This window comes from Podarcis bocagei (assembly GCF_964188305.1).
Source record: "Podarcis bocagei genome assembly, chromosome: 3".
NCBI classification, from domain to species: Eukaryota; Metazoa; Chordata; class Lepidosauria; order Squamata; family Lacertidae; genus Podarcis; species Podarcis bocagei.
In genome coordinates, this window is record NC_138127.1 from 18,031,443 (window position 1) to 18,049,324 (window position 17,882).

The following is a 17,882-nucleotide window of genomic DNA, read 5'->3' on the forward strand; positions in this document are numbered from 1 at the left end:
TTCCTATCCTGAAGCCCTCTTTGGGATTCACAGCCCAGAAGGAGTTGCAAGGGTGTGCCTTATTTCTGCTCCTCATGCTGCATGGCTCCCTCTAGCTTGCTTGTGCTCTTCTGTAGCTTCTACAGCAGGGAGCCTTTGCTACACACGGAGGCTCCCTGCACGGTTGAGAACCCCAGGAGATCAGGTTGTTGATTACAGCCCTCATTTTGAGCTTCCATGACTGTAACACATCTGTGGGGGACCTCGGGCCTGAGAGTCAAATGCAGCCCTTCCAGCCTTTATCTGATGCTTGGAACTTGCTCCCTGCTTCACAACCTAGATTTTCTGCTTGGCTGGAATGTGCATCTGATTATGCCTCTTGCTTGTCTAGATGTGTGTGTGCACGTGTGTGTGTGTGTGTGTGTGTGTGTGTGTGTGCAGAAATGACACTACTGCACAAAGGTAAAATAGCCATCAGCTGCTCCACACACTTTTCCGCCTGCCCACCCCCTCACCACTGGAATGTGACCCTCAGAATGTTGCCCAGAAGGGAATGTCGCCCTCAGGCTGAAAAATGTTCCCCGCCCCTGCTGTAATGTCTGAAGGATCACATCAGTCTTGGTTGCAGTCTCTCCCTAATACCTGTTAGCTAAATAACTTTCCACAGTGTTTAGTTAAAGCACTTGGCGCTGATCATCTGTGTTTGTCTCGGCAGCAATGAGGAGGCTCCTTACCCACCTCCTGCTTCCATCAATCTCTAAGCTGGTATAGCAACATACTTTCTTTACCAGTTGGTCTGATGATACAGATCATGGGCTTGCCAATTGGTTCCATGCACACTGTGGAACACGGCTTGCCTGCCGGATGGCTTGTTTCTCTGCTCTGAGGAAGGATAAGCATCCTGTGGCTCAGTGTCTAACCATCACAGGGCTTCTCCCTCGCCTTGTGTAAGGGGAAAGAAAACTCTGCTTGGCTGGCTCAACAGCTGGCTTGCTTGCTTCCAGGTTTCTCATCATGGTAATTTCTGTTGCTGCTGTGAGATGACTGTATGTTCTGGTTAGGTCCTGAACAACAGCTCACCTTAGGCTTGTAGTTACTGGTTCCTTTGAGTCTCTTCTTGTTCTGTTAGCAGGCATGCTTAGGCACCCTGTCTGTCCGGGCTCCTGCCTTGCTGGTGAGGATGGTGGTGGTGGAGGAATTAGGCTACACCTGCTAAATCACAGTGGTGGGCCTGACGGTATTTCCTTCCTTTGTAACCAGCATAGGTTTCTGAAACAGCTGTGTATTGTGGTCTTCACGGGTGCCATTTTGGAGCATCTCATTTGGTTTTTCCCAACTCAAACTTGAGTTTAATTCATAAATGGAATACTTCAACCAGCTCCAAAGTTGCTTGAGTGCCACTCCTTGATCAAACATTTCCTCTTATCCTGACACAATCTGATACCATAACACAGGGATTGCCAAAAGATTTTGCATGTCTCTGCCCCAACCCTGTTCCTCTCTCAGCTATATCTCATAATAATCAATCAAAATATTTATTACTGTCAATCAACCATTATTGAAAATATAATAATCCAGAGCGGGACCATCAAAGATCTTGCATGGCTGTCAGTTGTGTGAATGCCGTTAGAAGTGTAAATTACTTAGTACTGAACAGAGCTGCTGAAGAACCAGATTTTTCGTGAAGTGTGTGAATCTTTTAAACACTTAAAGAGGTATTCAGAAAAATAACCCACAAATCCCCTTTTATGTATTTTGTGTGTTTAAACTAAGTGTTCTGTTATGTCAGCCCATTTGGCTTGAATTGCTGTGGGCAAACAGTCCATTTTCTTTAGAAGACGTTGGCTAGAGACAGATTGCTTTGACTCGCACTAGAGTCTGCTTACCTAGTGGGAAGTGTTTCACCATGCCACTGTCTGTGGCTATAGAGATAATAAATGTTTCATAGGATCCAGCAATTGGAGATGAACTAGGGAAATCTGTTGTGTTTGTTTCTTGCAACAGAATCCACTAGATGGTGCCATAACAGACACATTGCTGGAAGTTCCATTCATTGTTTGTGTATCACACAATTACACATCCCATATGTGTACATATGTGTTTGTGTGTAGAGGTTGCATAAATATGTAATTTGCATAAATTAAAGATATTTAATGATCTGATCCAGTCCTCAGTGAAGATAGTGGAAGGGCTGTTGCTTTGAATATGCTTGCCATTTTTTGTCTTGTCACAAGTCTGGGGATTTCCTGAGTGTTTGCCTTATTTATAGAGATTAAGACCACCTAAATACTGCTTGTAGTTACCAAATATCCTAGATTTTTTCTATAGCCCACCAATTCCCAGGAACTATGAGTGGATAAAAAGAAGGAAAAGTAACATGCTGAAGTTATCACTCTGCTGTTTGAACAAGGCTCATGTATTGTTAATACAGAGGTCTTAACTCAGTTTCAGGAAGACAAAATGAGGCGTAGGTTATGAGTCCAAGGTGTACAGAGCTTTATAGGAGGAGAAACAAATGAATGCTCCTGAAATATGTTGTTCTACCTTAGTCTTTATCATCTGGATGTTTTAGGCAGTCATTACGAATGGCACCAGATATGGCCCAATAGACTATTAAGTCTGCCATAGTTGATAAGCCCCTTGATAGCAGGTGTTTCTTATGAATTTCCAAGCACATTTGTCATCAGAGGCAAAAGTAACTTAGAAGTTACTTTTTCAACTCTTTTTGATCTAATCAGTCCTGTAAGGCTAATAAAGGTTCAAGAGGTTTGTGAAGAAGCTGAGCTTTGTTGCAAAGTCCATAGCTCTTGTACAGTTTGATTGCCGGAAGTATCAAAACATTTAAGATGAAACTTTGACAAATTTGGTAGATTGGTTTTAAGATCAGGTGTCTCCTTGGGGACAGGAAGACTGACATGTCTGCATCTGGGAAGGTGTGTTGTAGTTCCCTTGAGCTCATCCATGCCACTGCAACCCGCACCCCCTTTTCACATATTGTGGATGGAAACATCCAAACTTATGTTTCCATTTATGCATTGTGTGAATGATGGGGAGGGATAGAGCACATGGGAAGGGTAGGGTAAACAAGCCTTGAGATGGGGCAGATAGCCCAAGTTACTGGATAGTCTCATCTCTGCATGGCATCTCTCTGTCCAACAAAATAAGAGTTTACCAATAGCTACTGATGAAAGTGCATGTCTGTGTGTGTTCCCCTGCCTCCTATTGTTCTGGCAGGCAACAGCATCTTCTACGTTGCTCACTATTGTCCAACCTTTTCGTCATCAGATAGTGACTCCATTCATTTCCCACAGCCAATGACTGGCTGACTTCGCAACACACCCGATAAGCTTGTGCTTGACTGGATGCCTGGCAAACTTGAAGTCATCTATTCTAGCTTGTGTCCAATTAGCAGGCATCCTTTTCGAGTGCCTGAACTCTGTGCTGAATTAAACTCTTGTGCTTTTGCTCTTCCATGCAGGACTCTGTCAAATGGCTTCCCAAGTCTCCTAAGCTACATGGCAGTCATAACTGGAATTCCCAGGGTTCTCGCTGGGGCTCTTTGAAGGGAAAGGAGAATGTCCAAGGGTGCAGTCTGTACAAATTCAACTCGTCCAATGAAAAATGGAAGGAAGGGCGGATCAGCCCCGAACAAGAAGCTGAGGAGCTGGAGGATCCTGATGAGGATGTAAGTGCCAATCCAGCAAAAGATGTGCTGCACCCTCCTGCAGCCATATTCAGGCTTGAGGAAATCAAAGAAAAGAACCAAGGAGAGAGAAAAGAAATTATGCTGGCTAATGTTGTAGATTCTGAATGTTATTAGGAAGTAATAACATTCACAGATTTTCTAGCAGTATGATAGCCCTTGAACTCATTGAAATCAGTCCAATACTCATTTACATGATTGCTGCATATCAGAAGTAGCTGAAAAAATAATGAGAAGTTTGAAGGGCAAAAGAACAAGAGATTCTGGAACAGGAAATAGAGGCTTTGGTGTGTCAGAGAAACTGGGTGGTATTCATCTAAATTTTACACATTGAAATTAATGGACCTAACTTATGTTCATAATTTCAATGGGTCTATGCTGAGTAAAATTCACTAGTTTATTTTGACATATATCAACTATCTCTAGTGTATGTCCAGAACAGACAATTTTGTTCTTCAGATTTTCACAGGATGAACTGTACAATGCCAATCCTCACTGTTGACTGATAATCTTGGGATTTTCACAGCAATGTAAATTTGCACATAGACATCTGAGTTGCTGTTAGAAACTGTTGATTTCAGAGCTTGAGCTGAGATTCTCTGGATTTGTGGAAAACATATAATCCTGGCTGTACCTTCAGAAGTGAGAGTGAAGCTACACAAGCAGCTCTGTCTTCCTTTTGTGCCTTTTCACATTTACTGTGGTCTGGTTCACACATAAAGCTAAGCCATGGTTTGTTTGTTTGTTTGGTTAAATTTGCACAGGAGCCCATATCCAAATTCTCTGGGAGTCTCTTTGACTCTGGAGACAACCTTCGAGATCAAAGAAATGCTAGAGTCACTTTTCAACAGGAAAGGCAAAAAGTGGCAACCAAGTCAAAACCCTTCCCAGTGGCCAACAGCAAACCACAGGTTCCAGTTGCAGCTGCAAACAGCTTCCCGACGGATGGCAACAGGTTTTCAAAGGAAAGCAAGGAGCAGATCCCAGGAGCTGCAGATACAACACAGTCACCCTTGAAGGTAACCCATGAGCAAGAAGAAGCATTTGCCTCTTGGTTCTGCTTTCTAGAATGGAATGCTAATAAATGGAACAGTCTGTATTCATTAGCTCCCGCTCCGGCGGGAAGGTAAACGGCGTTTCCGTGCGCTGCTCTGGTTCGCCAGAAGCGGCTTAGTCATGCTGGCCACATGACCCAGAAACTGTATGCCGGCTCCCTCGGCCAATAAAGCGAGATGAGCGCTGCAACCCCAGAGTCGTCCGTAACTGGACCTAATGGTCAGGGGTCCCTTTACCTTTACCTTCCTAGGTCCCTAAAGTAGGCCCACGCTCTCAGTTACTTTTATACAAGGCAATGTGTGTGAGGGAAAGGCACTCTTTCTAAGTGGAGGTCAAGAAGAAGAAGGCTGAGAACCCAAAGCTTATTTTAAACTGCATCCTATAGCCACATCCCTTGAAGCAAGCCCCACTGGGACTTATTTGGAGTAGATCTGTAGAGGATTGTGTTGCTGACTAAATTAAGGAAAAATATTCATGGATTAACGTCCCAGAAATTGTGACTTGTCTTATGCTTTCACTAATTACATTTTCTAAACAGACAAGATAGATGTAAACTATTAAAAATAATTGTTAGAGACATGAGTGCTAGAAATCTGCACTTTAAACTTATGCAAAGGAATAATTTGACAGCTTCTTGGTCAAACAATGCATTTTTTAAAATTGAAGCTGGCTTTGATCATTAAAAGGATTTATTTTTTTTACATTAGGTAAAGATAAAGGGACCCCTGTGTAAATGTTGTGTTTTGAGCACCTAATGGTATACTACTTTGTACTGCCTAATGGCATAATTCATTTTAACTTATTGTTAAATTAAGAGGCTAACTAATAATATGGGGTTCGATCCAGACTGCCCTGCTTGATGCAGAACCGTTGAAATCCATAGCCCTGATGACTAATTCTGAATCCAGACTGCCATCATATACTGCCTACATTCATTATGCCATCCCAAAATTAAGCTGTCAGATTGCAATTTGTGTTGACAGTTGATACAGGTTCCATTGCATTGCATCCCAGATCACAAGATGGAGGAAACTGGAGGGAGAACAGGTGGGAGGGTCAATGCTGGAGGGTTTGGGTGAATCTGCTGGGGTTGTCTCCAATTCCTTGGCACTTCCTCCATAACTTCCATCTTCCAGGAGTCATAAACAAATATATCTTAGAATTTATTTAATGGGGCTGCCATCTATGTTGTATAAGTATTCCTCCGGTTCTGTGCCACCATGTTTAAAAAGGTAATTACTGCAGCACAGGGACTGCTGAGATCTCTGTTCATTTTGAACGAAACAGCATTTTCCATGTGTGTGTGTTGTGCATGAGTTTCATTACTTGTTGCTTGTCTAATAAGAATGAATAAGTGTTGTGTTTGCTTGTTAACTGCCTATTCAATATGAACTACAATTCTCTTCCAGATAACGATTACTGTGTGCAGTCAAATGGGGAGTCTTGGTATTAGCATTGCTGGTGGAAAGGGCTCATCTTCATGTAAAGAAAATGATGAGGTGCATTTCATTACTCACACATTTTCCAACTACTAATTCTTTGTTGTGAGAGACCAAAACAGTCATCCTCCTGTCTTGCCATTGTCTCACTGGAAGTCATTACATGGCAGCCTGTCTTAATAAGAAAAGCAGAAAGGTTAGCTTATGCTGAACCTCAGAATAATCACATGAATTTCAACTTCTTGAGGGATGACTAAAATAATATTTGTTTGTTTGTTTGTATACAAAGCCCATATGTTGGAAATGCCATTACCAGTATCATTTCCCACCTTGATTCAAGGTGACTCTACTTGCTTCTATGCTAATGCAAGTATCACACCTGTTCATTTCACAATTGCTCCTTGCTCTTGGGGCAGTGTGTCCGTGTCATCATGCCACAAAAACATTTCTGTTCATGGTCTCAAATCTCTTCCCAACCCAGCACACCTGATTCTGGCCCTCTTCTCTCCCAAGTGAATTTTTGGTTTGATCTTACTAGCCCGGGAAGGCTGGCTTCAATTTTTGTTGTTGTGCCCACCAAAATAACTGGCGTCCATATAATTTTTAAGGCAGTTTTTTTTTCTCCCTGTGCGCTTAGTAATGCATAGCTAGCAAAATAAACTCCAGGTCTGAAATGTCTTATTTCTCCCCAGGGAATCTTAATAGCACATGTGTCCAAAGATGGCCCACTTGACTTGGCTGGGGTACAATCCGAAGACAAAGTTGCGGAGGTATAGAGTCTTTGCTTTCATATTTCACTTTATGAAATGCTCTCCTGGACTGCAAGGTAGGTTAGGTGGGTTATTAAAGGTCACTTAATACTGAATTGGCGTTTCTGTGTGCTGCGCTGGTGCCGGCTCGCCAGAGCAGCTTCGTCACGCTGGCCACGGGACCCGGAAGTGTCTCCGGACAGCGCTGGCCCTCGGCCTCTTAAGTGAGATGGGCGCACAACCCTAGAGTCGGACACGACTGGCCCGTATGGGCAGAGGTACCTTTACCTTTACCTTTAATACTGAATTAAGCTCATTAGTTGTGGCCTACCCTCTTTCAGCAGTGTATTTTAGCAGATGGCCTGTACTGAAAGAAAATTGCTCTCTTCTTCTGTGAGAAAATTTTCAATTGTAAGTTGCTCTTGGTTACTTTTTGTAAACAAAAAAGGTGACTAAAATGCCAATGCTAATAATAATATTATGAACCTAAGTCCAGTGCTGCCGAAGACTTAACTTTTCACCCAGACCTTTAGATGAATCTGGTGGCATGCTTCAGTTGTTGGTTGTTAGGTTCTGGGCTGTACCTCTATTTATTTTGTCCTTTCATGACGTCTCTGGTCTGTAACGTTTCTACTGTAACTTATTCTGAGGTGACTTTCAATAATGAAGAGTGGGTAAGAAATTCTTTGAGTAAATAATGGCAGAGAGAGAGAGAGAGAGAGAGAGAGAGAGAGAGAGAGAGAGAGAGGTGCTTTTTTCACTTGTTGAATAAACATTATGGTTCCAGGTTTCCTCACCTGTTTCAATAATGCCTGAAAAGTGAATTGGCTATTTTTCTTCTTTTTCTTTTTAAGGATGCCCTTATATCAGAACCCAGCACACCTGATTCTGGCCCTGTTGAGATGCCATCCAAAAGTGGACCATTCCAGACAGTAAATCATGTTATAACAGTAAGTAATGATGGAGGAAGATATTTATGCATTAATAGTGTCTGAAGAGGTGTTACTATTATGTTTTGGTAAAATATAGCTTAATCTCCCCTCCCCAGAAAAAAAAATCCCTGTTCTTTTTATTTATACCCACCTACCCCTGAATGGTAAGTTATCTGTCTGGTTCTTGTACTGAATTAAAAACAACCCACCAGATGTCAGTGTTAGCCTGGGCTCTTGTCAGAAGGTTTCAAATTCATCATCGACTTTGGAGAATGAATACTATTTACCAATAGTTAGAATTAGTTAACATTCTGCTTCTTCTCCCACCCCCACAAAAAACCATAGGAACAAATTTAAAGTAAAACAGTTGAATAGATAGTAGTGTGGAAAATCCTTCAGGCACACAGCTCTTCTCCAGAAAAAATGGAAATATGCCCTGTTGCAATAGCATTAAAATACTTGCTTCAGCACTTAATAGTTTAGCAAAACAGCTCAAATCTTCTCTAACTTTAATTCTGATTTATATTAGTAGATTAGCAAATATTAATACAGTCGTATCTTGGATCCTCAATGCCTTGCGAGTCAAATGTTTTGGCTCTCAAAACGCTGCAAACCCAGAAGTGAGTGTTCTGGTTTGTGAACGTTCTTTGGAACCCAAACATCTGACAGAGCTTCCATGGCTTCTGATTGGCTGCAGGAACTTCCTGCAGCCAATCAGAAGCCACGCCTTGGTTTCCGAATGTTTTGGAAGTCGAATGGACTTCCAGAACGGATTCCATACAACTTCCAAAGTACGACTGTATACCCTAATGCCTAAACCATTCTAATAAAAAATGCAGTAACTGCTGGAAATTATTGGTTCTTTACATTTAGAGAGACAGTATTAAATATCAGTAGATATCAATCCAATGTCCCTCTGGTTACTGAGAAAACCACAAGAGAGAAAGAGATAGAGGATGGATGTTGTAGGCAGTTTCTGCAAATAATACAGATCCTGAAAGGGATTGCTGTGGCGCTGTGGTCTAATCCACCGAGCCTCTTGGACTTACTGATTGTAATGTTGGGAGTTTGAATCCACATGACAGGGTGAGCTCCTGCCAACCTAGCAGTTCAAAAGCATATCAGCAAGAGTAGATAAATAGGTACTGCTGCAGTGGGAAGGTAAACAGCGTTTCCACGCGCTTTGGCACTTGTCACAGTGTTCTGTATGCCAGAAGTGGTTTAGTCATGCTGGCTGCATGACCCGGAAATCACCACTCAAGGTGTCCTGTAACTTTCTAGTAGTAGTAGTAGTAGTAACAATAACAATAACAATTTCATTATTTATATGTCACCCATCTGACTGGGTTGCCTCAGCCACTCTGGGCAGCTTCCAGCAAAATATAAAAACACAATAAAACATCAAACATTAAAATCTTCCCTATACAGGTTTGCCTTCAGGTGTCTTCTAAAAATCATATAGTTGTTTATTTCCTTGACATCTGATGGGAGGGCATTCCACAGGATGAAGGCCATCTTCTTGGTTCCCTGTAACTTCGCTTCTTGTGATGAGGGAACCACCAGAAGGCCCTCGGAGCTGGACCTGTGTTTGGGCTGAACAAAGGGGGTGGGCCGAGGCCATTTAGGACTTTAAAGGTCAGCACCAACACTTTGAATTGTGCTCGAAAGCGTACATTCTAAAAAATAGAATGAAAAAATCCAGCAATATAAAACCATCCACCAAAGCCCCATATATAATCCGAGCACAGACCCTCTCTGGTCCCCCTCCAGCCATATTTCCACTGTAGGTGGGCCTCTCCTTCCAATCTGAGGAAGAAGGATATGAGAATAGACTATTCCTAAGCTATCCAACATTTGGGGAACAGTTAAGCATTCAGAGAATATCTGGAAAATGCATGACATTAAAATTTGCAAGGGAGATCTGTGTCAGAGGAGAGTTCTTGGCAGCAAACGAATGTTAGCTTCTAGATTCTCTTGTGCAATTCACTTCTCTTCCCTACCCCCTTCCCTACATTCTTTTACTGTATCCAAGATACCTCGAATCATCCTAACACGCCCTTCCACTTCAGACGAAGACACGGACCAGTTAGCGCAAGACCCTGATGACTTTGAGCCCGAGGAGACGGACAATTCAGAAGGCCACCTCTATTCAGACTGTTTAAACAATGCTTTTTACCCCCCTTAATAAATTATTCTTTTTAGAAAAAAAGTTTTTCTGTTGCATTGAATATGGTTTGTGAACTGCTCAGATTTATTCATAGTTTTAAAGGATAGAGCTAGGTAGAATGGGGTGGCCTAGGGAGCTTGCTGGCAGTAGATTCAGAGGTTTGATGGGCTAGATTACATTTGCAGGTCAGATGTTCTCCATCTCTGATTTAAGCCAATACAACGGAATTGAATTTCAGCAGCCCAAAATCTACTGGTATGCTCAATTAATATGCCTTGAATTGTGCTTGGACTGGGATTTATAAAAACTGAAATACTGAGTGAAAAGAATCGTAGAATTGTAGGGTTGGAAGGGACCCTGATGATCATCTAATCCAGGCATAGGCAAACTCGGCCTTCCAGATGTTTTGGGACAACAACTCCCGGCATCCCTGACCACTGGTCCTGTTAGCTAGGGATGATGGGAGTTGCAGTCCCCAAAAATTTGGAGGGCCGAGTTTGAGAACGCCTGATCTAATCCAACCCCCTGCAATGCAGGAATCTCAACTAAAGCATCCATGACTGATGGCCATCCAACCTCTGCTTAAAAACCTCCAAGGAAGGTGAGTCTACCATCTCTTGTGGGAATCTTTTCCATTGTTGAACAGCTCTTACCATCAGAAAGTTCTTTCTGGTGTTTAGTTGGAATCTCTTTTCTTTTAACTTGAATCCATTGGTTTGAGTCCTACCTTCCAGAGCAGGAGAAAACAAGCTTGCACCATCTTCCATCTAACAGCCCTTGAGATACTTGAAGATGGCTCACATATTACCTCTCACTCTCCTCTTCTCCATGCTAAACATACACAACTTTGCTTCAAAATTCAGCTTCAAGTGCATTTTAAAATGAGTTATGCTGTCATACAAAAACTTATTTCAAAGATGATTGGGAAATAATTGGAGGAAAGGCCAACAGATTTTTCTTTCAGTCATTTTATCCACACTCTCATTGATTTTCATGTCATCTTTTATGGTAAGTTTTTATCTTACCAAAATGTTGGCCCAATTAAAAATATATATAGGTGGCCATATTTTCACATTGTTTATGCAGCATTCTAGTAGAGGAGAGATAATTGTGAATGCAGAAGACAGAGCCCCTGATATTCTTAAGAATATTTACATACACAACAATCTTTCTTCATTTTCTCTGAACCAAAGGGAGATGATCAGAGAGCTTCACAAAACACAAAAAATAAATTAGCCAATTTCACCACTAAAATGACTAGATAAATACCAACATAATTCAATACTGAAAGCTGCATTTAAAAAACCCCATAGCCCAGGCCCCAGAGATGAGACATTAGCAATGAAATTGCACAGCAACAGAATTAAAGGCTCATTTCAAAGGAAAATGGTCTTCAAACTCTGGTGGAACTGAGATAAAGAGAAAAGTGATCTAGACTCTGAGGACAGGGAGTTCCACATATGCGATGCTGTCCCAATGAAAGTGTCAGAAGACAATGGTACATGCAGGAGAGGCTCCATCAGATGAATGGGTGGATTCACATAGGTCTTTCAAGCCCTCGTGGCCATCATACCTGGCTGGAGGCTCCTTCTCATCAACCCTCTATCCTGATTACACAGGGTTAAAAACTGGGATTGTCCCCTGTCGAAAATTTATGATTTCTGGAATATCATGAGCAGTCCTTGCTCCTCACAAGTAAGTTTGAGACACTTAAGATTGCCTGCTGTAAGGTTTTTTAGAGAAGAAACTTTTTTCTTTTTTATGCTAGCTGTTTCCCCCTTCAGTTCTTTTCCTCTATCCTTAATCTTAAAAACAAAGTCCATAATTTGGAAGCTGGGGTTCTTAACTGTATTCTTTTGATGATGAACAGAGCATCTCTACATCCTGCGCTATAACAGACTTGATTGTTCTAATGCCTCTTCTCAAAACAGGGCTGATGCAGCCATTAGGTGAAGCCAGGGCCGGATTTAGGTTTGATGAGGCCCTAAGCTACTGAAGGTAATGGGGCCCTTTATATGTCCAGCTGCCCTTCGTCAACAACAAATTGTCACTGTTTTTTGTGTTGAATATATGCTATATGGTAATTTACGGACCTAATAGGTATCTAAAGCCATTTGCACATAACAAATAGGAGCCTACACAACGCAAAACACTGTTGCTGTATGTAGGTTTTATTTTATTTGTTTTTTATCTTATAGTTTGGAAATGTACATCTAGTTTTTTTCCCCTTAATTTTTTTGGGGGCCCCCAAGAGAGTGGGGCCCTAAGCTATAGCTTGTTTAGCTTATACATAAAATCCGGCACTGGCCTTGAAGCTGCACAACCATCCATAAAAGAAGCTGAGCCATCCACCCATCAGTCCTCTGAGATGGTGGAGACTCTGATTTTAGCTCCACTGTTTTTCTCATTTTGCCCTTGTCAGCTACTCCAACTGAGAACACCCCGGGCGTGAATTCCTCTGTTTGGCCCTCATATTTCTACAAGCATAGTCAGACTTCTTCCTTCACATACTCTTCTGCCTTCTACCCCCCACAGATGCATGCATATTCCATACTTGAAGCCTGTTGTCGATAAAAAAAGGCTTGGCATGAAGCCGTGGTCAAGTGGTTCCTCTCTGAAAAACATATTATGGATGTTTAGCACTCAAGGTTCCTGTGTTTCTGCTCCTTAGAGGAGGACGTAGTATTAGTTAGTATAAGGCACGTGACACTATTTCCCCCCACCCATTTCCCATGGCTGGTTATCTCGCCCTCCTCCATCGTATTTACAAAGCAAGCAGTATTGTCTGCAGAGTGATGGCAGCAGGTGCTGCTGTCGGAATGTGGCCTGTGATCCCTCACAAGATTAGCTTCCCCCTCGTCCTCCGATTCCACGCCAGCTGAAAGGGAAGAACTGTGATGATAACAGCAGGCTCTCCAAGTGCGTTTCATTTCCAGTGGGATACCTCTCTGCGCAGAGTTTAATTTCAGCCAAGGGGTCACCATGCCTCTGCTCAGAAACATGTTTTTGTGTCCGAACCATGTGATGTAACGAGAAATAAACAGGTCTTTGAGCACGTTCAGAGTGCATTCCCAAAACCATCCGCGGTGCTTTCAGGATTACGGAAGAGTGGTTCTTAGACATGTGATGTTTCTAGTCATTCTGAGCTATAGCAATTTCCACTTTAGAAAGTTACCAGTGGCTATACTTAAAATGTTCACAAGAAAACCACAAACCGTCAACTTGCTATTGGGTTTCTGTGATGTTTGTAAGGGTAAGAACATCCACCCAGAGTTAAGGGTGGGGAAGAAATCAAACCAGTATTTGCAGAGAGATGCAGCTGCCCTTCAAAATCTGCAAGCTCCAAATTTCACAGCGCTGTTCTCCCCCCCCCCCAAGAAAATAATAATTATACAAACTTGTGGATATTCCAAAAAGATACACACAAAAATTGATATATTTAATGTACCAAGAACAATATCTGTGAGTGTACCCATCTCAGGTGCTCAGTAGACACAGACACACACTCCCCAACTCAGCTTCCCGTTCTTCAGTTAAAGCTTTGGAGAAGAGAACTTCATGAGATAACTTCTCCCACGGGGATTTTTCAGAGCAGGAAGTAGAGGCGGCCAAGGAGGTTGCACAGAAATGGAGAAAGTTTAATGGAAAGAAGGACACAGTCACTGCTCACAGGCACCTCACAGGAATACGGTAAGCCCACCAAAATTCTTAAGTGCCCCAAGAAAGAGGAAAAATAAAAATAAAATGGAAGACTCTTTGGCAGGGGAAGAAAAGTTCTGAGCAATTGGAGGACAGGATTCAGCACAGCATTAAGGGATTATTATTATTATTATTTGCTTTTTTTGACAGTACTCACTGGTACAGAGTATGCACAAACCTTTTTTCACAGCCCAGGACAGACATTTTGTGCCGGCACCACAGTCCAGTGGTCATTATATGAGTACTGGCACCTCATTTTCCACTGAAAAATCTGCTCCTCTTCTTCTGCAGATGTATTAGGCACTTGTCACCTAAAAGGTCTCCAAGCAGCTGACTTTTTAAAAGATAACTACATTATACCTTTGCAAATTCATAGAAAACATGAACATGCTCATAGAGACACCCACAATCCAAATTCATGTCCAAAAGCAAAACACTGTCAGGTTGGGTTTTGCAATAAATAGCAGGGAAGTGACCTACCAAAAAAGAAAAGAAAAATGAATTATTTCAGTGAAAGCATGTAGTTTACTGCACATTAATAATCTGAGGCATCATATTATCTGGAGTGAAGTTATGGGGGATTAAAAACAAAAACAAAAAACCACACATACCACGATTTTTTAAAATTTCTTTTTGCATTGGCATCTAGTTGGCTAGAACGCACGTTTGGTTTAAATATGACACTATTCACTTTTCACTGCCCTGTTAATAGCATTCATAAGTGTACAAAAATAGGGCATGAGAGACTCACAGGCGCTTTTAGTGCGATGTGTGAAAACACCCTCAGACAAGTTGTTCCTGCTACTGGGCATGCTCTCCTACTACTGGCTGCTAACTGTTGCCCAAATGGCTCTGAACCACTTCCAAGGCAGCCCTGCTTTCGTTGGTGTAGCAACCAAAGGGTGTGTTGTTGTTGTGAACCTAGGAATCTCACTCTGTGCGCCAGGGAATGATCCCCCTCCCAGCAGAGTTACTAATATTGGACTGCTGACTTTTATCAGCCATGAACTGTTGCCAGGTTATTCTTCTACAACTAACTAGACATCAGAGCCTGCATCCCATGCTATGCAAAAGGCTTTGCGTGTGTGTCTGTACATATTCAATAAAATACTACTAAACCAAATCTCAAATTTTTTTAATTGGTTGTCCATATACAGAGGGAGATGTTTTGTAATGATGAAGTGATGAAGTGGGAATGGTTTTCTAAGATTTAAACTCCTGTTCTGAAGTGTAATACACATTTTTTAAAATGTAATTAAATCTTGGTTTTTTTATTTATATAGCACCATTGATACGCCACGGTGTTTTACAGAATGACAAGTCCTTGCCTTGAGCTGCTTGCAGTCTAACATTCATTACTAAGGAGGCCAAGAGTGGGAGGGATATTAGGATAATGGAAGGAAGCATATTCTTTTCATTTCAGTTAAATGGACTTCTGCTTGGGTTGCCTGCATCTTACAGCTTGCTAGCAATTCTGAGGCATTGCTTTTCTCAAGCATCTAAAAGCAGAGTTTAAAAGGTGGTACTTGAAATACAGACAAGGGACGCAGGTGGCGTTGTGGTCTAAACCACTGAGCCCCTTGGGCTTGCTGATCAGAAGGTCGGCAGTTTGAATCCGCATGACGGGGTGAACTCCTGTTGCTTGGTCCCAGCTCCTGCCAACCTAGCAGCTCGAAAGCACACCAGTGCAAGTAGGTACCGCTGCAGCGGGAAGGAAAGGGCATTTCCATGCACTCTGGTTTCCGTCACGGTGTTCCATTGCACCAGAAGCAGTTTAGTCATGTTGGCCACATGACCCAGAAGGCTGTCTCTGGACGAACGCCGGCTCCCTCGGCCTGAAAATCGAGATGAGTGCTGCACCCCATAGTTGCCTTTGACAGGACTTAACCATCCAGGGGTCCTTTACTTAAAATTCTACTATATTCTCATTAAATATCCAGCGGTGCCCAACCTCACAAACAAAGTCCTGATATATGTTTGCTCAGAAGTAACTCATATTCAATGGTCTGCTTCTCTCTGCAATTGACCTTTTAATTAGTATTGTCCTCCACTCACCTTACTTTGAAATAGCTTCTGCTTCTCATCTTCTAACTGGCAGGTTTCCATTTTCATGGTGTTCCTTAAATTTATTGATCTATTTCTATTCCCTGCAAGTGTGCGTGCACACACATGTGAGCCTTTAATTAATAATTTCCTTTTTACAAGAGAGTGGGGGGGGGAATATTTTTAAGACTGCCATTTTGCAACGAGTACTCTGCTCTTTCAGTACAGTTAAAAGACACCTGAAACTAAAATTCTGAAAGTTGTGGTCACTTTAATAAATTGTACGTGCTTCTCCTTTCAGGTATTGCACTGGTATCATGCAGCTGCAATGAATAATGGGACATTTCAATTAGCTAATTCGTTTGCGAGTGAATGAATAGCATATCTACCTATCTAGCCAAAAATTCAAATATAAGACACTTTGGGACTAGAATTTGCTCCCACGTCTGAGAAATTTTAATTACTTTGGTTCAGTTCTCCATCACTTTTATATCCACTTCAAATGACTCTTTTGATAGCTGCCTCACTTGAAGTTGTAATCAACACATTTCCATAGATTTCCCGCAACCTCCCCCCAATAAAGAGAGTGGAAAGTTTTGCATATTGCTTGATTGTAATAATGCCTGAGTGCACTTGCTTGCATCGTACTGTAAGATGTGGAGCAAACTCTACCATCTACCTCACTGAGAAATGTGGTCATAATGATTCCTGGCACAGCTTTGGAAATTATCAAATAATATCCCCACATGTTGTGTGGCGTCAAGTGTTATGGGGAACCTGCTGTTAGGAAAAGAGTCAGAAGCAGGCAGGTCTTTTGATCCTGCCCTGTGGATGATGATGGTGTCTGTGTAGGGGTGCCAACTTGAATAAAATATTGGGGGAGGGGGGGTTAAACAGGTAAGCCCCACCCTGCATAATCGATCACATGATGTAGCACGCACACACCATTTGAATGACAATGCCCTAGTCCCTCCCCCCAAAAAAGCTTTTGCTTTTTAGAAGCTGCCCTCGAGGACAGCACCAAATTCTAAACTCACATTCAAAACATAGTTTGGAGGTTTGAACAATTTAAGTGAAAAACTGCTGCTGGATACTCTTTTCCCTTAACAAAGCTCTTAAGCCAGATCCCCAAACTAGATTTTGAGCTTTAAATAACAATTTGGACTGTTCTTCTAGGAAAAGTATGTCTTGGGTGTTTGATGTCCCTCTGGGCTGCAGCCAAAGATTACCCAGGGAGGTGGCATTTTGTTGTCTGAACTTCTATTGCAGACTTGTATCTCTGAGGTCCTTCCTGTTTCATCAGGGAATCCTTAAGCAGAGTTTATTTCACGATCCCCAGGTAATCAAAATTGTGTGGTGCTGATAGTGCCAAATGCTAACCAGCTTTTTTGATGCCAGCCTGGCATTTATTGTTATCAGAAGCTAGTTGCTTGCCTTCCCTCCAGGGTTCTATTTGTGAATTTTCTACGTCTATAAATGGAAACCCTAGCTAACAAGAAATTATCGCCTGGGCAGCCTGATACAGTTCTGTCTCACAACTTGAGTATGTGATGTGGTAGGGTGTCTAACATGTAGCCGGCTAAGGCGCTGCTTTGTGGGATCTGAATCCCTTCTCTTCCTTGGAAATGGAGTTAGGAAAGCACAAACCAGAAGCTTCAACAAGAAACGCTTTGTGGAATGAGAAGCTAAAGGTAACAAGTGGTTTACCTTAAAATAATGGGGTGGCTTGGAGTTGTTGAGGACATGGAAGAAATGCAAAGTACGGTAGCTCTTGCATGGCTGAGACGTTCCAGTTACTATTTTGATACTTCCTCGAGTCAGTGACCTTGAAGATTAACAGGTTCAATAACAGTGTGTAGAAATTAATTCCGCTGTTATCTCTCAGTCGGAATGATGGGGGTGGTGTTACAGACGTTTCGGTACTTTGGAGTTGCCTGTTAAAATGATAAAGCTATAGATCTGCTCCTGTATCTTGTGAAGTATTCTGTATATATTTTAACAAGTCTTTCAACACGGTGCATGCCTTCCACTATGTGTCCAATACTGCATAAGGCAGAGAAGAATCCAAAATCCCCCAGATTTGCTTTTGTTTACAGTATATGTTGACTTAGACTC

At 42.0% G+C, this 17,882-nt stretch overlaps 2 protein-coding genes across 9 annotated transcripts in view; both read left to right on the forward strand.

The window, feature by feature from the left end:
* Positions 1-863: 863 nt before the first annotated feature.
* On the forward strand, positions 864-10,061 carry LOC308583261 (uncharacterized protein). 2 transcript variants are annotated; one of them, XM_081187089.1, is made up of 6 exons: positions 864-3,664; positions 4,447-4,701; positions 6,148-6,237; positions 6,870-6,947; positions 7,781-7,876; positions 9,891-10,061. In XM_081187089.1, the coding sequence occupies exons 1-6, from the start codon at positions 3,452-3,454 to the stop codon at positions 10,041-10,043; spliced, it is 885 nt and encodes a 294-aa protein (XP_081043215.1). In that variant the 5' UTR covers positions 864-3,451; the 3' UTR covers positions 10,044-10,061. The 2 variants fall into 2 exon arrangements, with proteins under 2 accessions (XP_081043215.1, XP_081043216.1); XM_081187090.1 differs by lacking the exon at positions 6,148-6,237.
* Positions 10,062-16,935: 6,874 nt separating this feature from the next.
* Positions 16,936-17,882, forward strand: part of MLIP (muscular LMNA interacting protein) — a 53,493-nt gene continuing 52,546 nt past the window's right edge. For 5 of the 7 annotated variants that reach the window (XM_081187065.1, XM_081187070.1, XM_081187066.1 and 2 more), the window contains exon 1: positions 16,936-17,106. In XM_081187065.1, the coding sequence (XP_081043191.1) occupies positions 16,951-17,106 (156 nt within the window). In that variant the 5' untranslated portion in view covers positions 16,936-16,950. Of the gene's footprint in view, positions 17,107-17,168; positions 17,459-17,882 lie in introns of those variants that run through there. The other 2 variants (XM_081187068.1, XM_081187069.1) reach the window with 2 other exon arrangements.